Source organism: Cystoisospora suis (genome assembly GCF_002600585.1).
Source record: "Cystoisospora suis strain Wien I chromosome Unknown contig_8221, whole genome shotgun sequence".
In the NCBI taxonomy this organism is placed as follows: domain Eukaryota; phylum Apicomplexa; class Conoidasida; order Eucoccidiorida; family Sarcocystidae; genus Cystoisospora; species Cystoisospora suis.
In genome coordinates, this window is record NW_027161004.1 from 1 (window position 1) to 4,175 (window position 4,175).

A 4,175-nucleotide genomic window follows, 5' to 3' on the forward strand; every position below is an offset into this window, starting at 1 on the left:
TCTATCTATCTATCTATCTATCACTCTCTTAGTCTTAGTTATATCTCAGGTGTATGTACACCTACCTACGTGTTCATCACGGCTGGGTCGTGCTTTTGTCTTTCCCTTTGTTGCTAATCTCTCTGATCAGATCTCGAGATGTCATTCTCTCTATCAACTACTTTCTTCCTTCTCTCACTGCGAATACGTGCCCCTACGGCTCTTTATCTCGAGACCTGAGGTGTATACTAAACAGTACACGGGGCTAGGGCTAAGTTGTATCTATTTTCATAGGTACGTTTCTATCTCATGTCTAGTCAAGGTGTATGTCCGTATATATATATATATACTGGTATGCTGTATGCTGTGCATGTGTACAAGTATGTGTGTAGATGTGTAAGAAGTCTTGACTAATAAGCGACCAGGCATGCATGCGATTAGGCCAATCGGCGGGACGTCTCTTCTACTTTCTTACATCTAACTCTAACTGACTGTATCTATGTCTTTGCATCTTCGAGTTTTGTATGAAGGATATGTTGAGAGATGTGGGGTGTATGTACATGCACGTGTAGGGAAGGTAGCAGGAGCAACTGTAAAGGCGGTCAGGGGAGTGGCTTGAACAAGTCATCGTTAGATGCGAAACTCGATCAACTAGGTCTCGCACTCATCTCCACTAGCGCTGCTGCAAGACAGGAGAATTCTCAATCTTCTTCTTCTTCCTCCTCCTCCTCCTCAACTGGTATCCAAAGACAGTCAAGTCACAGCCTTCTTTCATCTGATCAAAGTCGGAATTCTTCCTTCTTTTCTTCTTCTTCTTCTTCTCAAAGTCCAAGCGCATCTTCTTCTTCTTCATCATCTTCTTCTTCTGGTCAGCGTCATAGTGCAACTTTTCGCATGTGGGAAGGACAGGAAGAAGGAGAACAGCAAGAAGAAGAAGATCAAGAAGAAGAAAGAAGTAGAAGAAGAAGAGAACGGCAGCAGGATGTAAATCATTCTTTCCCCTCTTCTTCTTCTTCTTCATCTTCTTCTTCATCTTCTTCTTCATCTTCTTCTTCTTCACAGATTTCCTTTTCTGCACGGGTGTTAACGCAGGGGACGTGGCCGACGGATCCTCTGACTTCTATCACAGAAATCCAGTTTCTCCCTTCAAACTTGTTAAGAGAAATTTCTCTCTTCGAAAAGTTCTATACACAAAGACACAACGGAAGGGTACTCAAGTGGAACTTAGGGCAGGTACAGCAGAAAGATTTAGATCTCCCTCTTCGTCTATCAGATCGCTTCCTCTCTTTCCCGGTCCAGATTCCAGTATATATCTATCTTTCTCTGTCTGTCTATAAATGACACGTGTGGATAGATAGATTAAAGAGAGGGGAGAGAGAGATAGGTGAGACACAAGGAGGAAGACAGTTGCCTCTTGTTTCTTCCCTCGACACCTCTCCATGCATCACCTGCATGTCTGCGGTTCGTATCGAGACTTCTCTCTTCTTTTTCCTCTTCAATCAACTACATACATACATAGACATACATACATAGACATACATACATAGACATACATAGATACTTACAAAATCTCTTTTCTATCTTTATAGGTCGTCCTCCCTCTACCTCCATCACTCATACATCTACGTATATGTACATCTCGTCCACATATACACCTATAGTAATGCGATCTTGTCTTTTTCTTTTCTCTTTTCTGTCTGTAGGGGAAAGCAGATGTTCGAGGCTACTTCCCTTCTCGTTCGAAATATGACTTTGAGTGTACGACTCTTCAGATGATCTTTCTCCTCGCATTCAATCACTTCCCTCCGTCTGCTGCAGTTCAAGTCTCTCAACTTCTCCAAGCCTTTCTAGACATCTCCCCTTCCACACCTCTCCCCGAACTTAAAAGACAACTCTTCAGCATGACCACTACCAAATGCAAGTAAAATCTATCTATCTTTAATCTATCTATCTCTCTATCTTTAGTTTCTCTGTCCACCCATCTGTCTTCGATTTATGTCTCTATCCTATGTCTATATGTATCTATCTGTTTATATCCATTTCCTTAGAGAATGGAACTATCTATTTTCCGTGTGGCTTTGTGTATTTCTATCTGGTAAAGGCTGTCATTCTCAGCATCGTCTTCATGTCTTTCTCGGTGTGAGAGAGAAGGGAGGGGGAGGTCACACCCTCTTGTTTCAGATTCTCTTTGCTTCTTCTTCTTCTTTCTAATTGTCTTTTTCGTCAGCACGTCCTCTATCCTTCTCTTTCACGTTCCTCGATCACCTTCTTCTTCTTCTCTACGGGCCTATTCTACCTACTGTAGGAAGATACGTGTACATACGTCTGCATATGTATAGATACGTACAGATCCAGAGAGCTGTCTTTCTTCATAGGTAGATAGATAGTTTGTCTCACATACGTATTCTTGACTGCATGTGTAGATTTCTTTGTCTACGTTAGAATTTCTGAACATGTGCCTGAGAATGATGTATCTATATATATATGTGTAGATGTCTATGACGTACCTATTTCTTTCCTCTCCTTCGAATACATTTAGGTTACTGCTACGGACGTCTGCATGCGATTCTCCGACAAATGCGAGAGAATTAAAGGATACGGATACTCTCTCGGTATGCATGTGACGAATCGAGAAAACGCTCTCTGGAAAGGGGGGTGTCTGCTGTCTGTACACCTTGTCATCCCATGAAGACGCTCTACACATCTAGATAGATCGATGCCTCTTCCTATCTCCTTTCTCTCCTTTCTTGTAGACGGACTGGTAGTTCAAGAGAGTTGGCGAGGGGCAAGATCTAGCGGTGTATCGATTGAGAGACACGTCATACCCATCTGTATCGATACAGTTTTCTCGGGTGTACTGGGAGGGCATGTGCCGTGGGTCTTTTCGAGGTGATTCGATTTCGACTAGATATTTCGACAAAAGAAAGAGTTGGAAAGAAAGAAAAAGAAGAAAAGAAGCCTGGAGAAATAGATCAATCCTCTCTACAAGTTTGAGAGAGGATAGTTAAGAATGTTTAGAGAGCCTCTTTATTTTCTAGGCTCATTCTCACGTCTACCCCTGTGTCTCTAGACAAAGTGTCTATGTCTCTTCATGTGTATGCATGCGTGGATGGATGGATCGATGTATCTGTATCTGTACAGAAAATGTAGGAGGTCTGCAGTCATGCATCTGCTTCAAGGTGTAACTGTCTCTCTATGTTTCCAAAGAGACTCATCTTCATCTGTGTAGCTTTTTCTCTCTTTCTCTCTTTCTTTCTCACTCTTTCTCACTCTTTCTTTCTTTCTCACTTCTTTCTTTCTTACCTCTTTCTTAGGTGAATTTGTCTTTTTGGAGTCGTTTGATTCGTGTCCGAGTCCCTGTGATAGCAGCGGCAAGTTTAGCCGCCTATGGAGGAGGGTGGGGTGGAGATGCATGCGCCGCCCCTAGCCAAGTGTCTTCTTCCTCTTCTTCTTCTAGTAGTAGCGCGTGGATGACGATGATGATGCTCATGTCTCCTCCCCCTCAACTAGAGCCACAGGCAGGCGCAGATGTCCCTTCAAGTGTCGAGCAAGATCGAAATCATCTGTATGTCTACAGCATCGACTTGTCACATTTTCCATAGCCACTATACATTCCTCTCCTCTTTCTTTTCTTTTTCTCTCTTCCCTCTTTCGAGGAATGTGAAAAGGTCGCAGGGAAGAGACGGGGAAAGCTTTTGTCTTCCGTAGTATAGACATAGGATATGAATGGAGATCTCTCGATAGAGACAGAGAAAGAGAGAGACATGTAGAGTTAAGAGAAAAGAAGACTGTCCCTTCAAAGAGGAGTTATGACGTGCCCAAGTATTTCATGTTGCGATTCTTCTTCTTAACTGTTTGCCCGCAAGAGGTGCGTATATGTATATATATATGTATATATCTATATATATGCATATATAGCTCTTTGTATCGATATCTCTCTAGATGTACCTACGACAGAGATGTTGTATTTGGACAGAGGTATGTATCTATCTATACATGTGTATGGGCCATTCTTTTTCTCCCTGTTTAGCTACAGAGATAGGGATGAAAATGAATGACAAGAATAGAAATCTGTTTCATTTATCGTGTCTTCCACTGCACTCTCTCTGCCTTGAAATCTCTCTTTACTCCACATATACATACATCGATAGATAATTATTCAAGAAAGACAGATAGACAGGTTAAAGATAGATAGA

General features: G+C 42.1%; 1 protein-coding gene across 1 annotated transcript; it reads left to right on the top strand.

Annotated features, from left to right (window-relative positions):
• Positions 1 to 552: 552 nt before the first annotated feature.
• On the top strand, positions 553 to 3,542 carry CSUI_010762 (cullin; the record flags this gene model as incomplete). Its single annotated transcript, XM_068070863.1, has 4 exons — positions 553 to 1,212; positions 1,683 to 1,900; positions 2,519 to 2,591; positions 3,294 to 3,542. Coding segments are annotated over 4 exons (1,200 nt in total), but the record flags the coding sequence as incomplete, so codon positions are not given.
• Between the last annotated feature and the right edge of the window lie 633 nt (positions 3,543 to 4,175).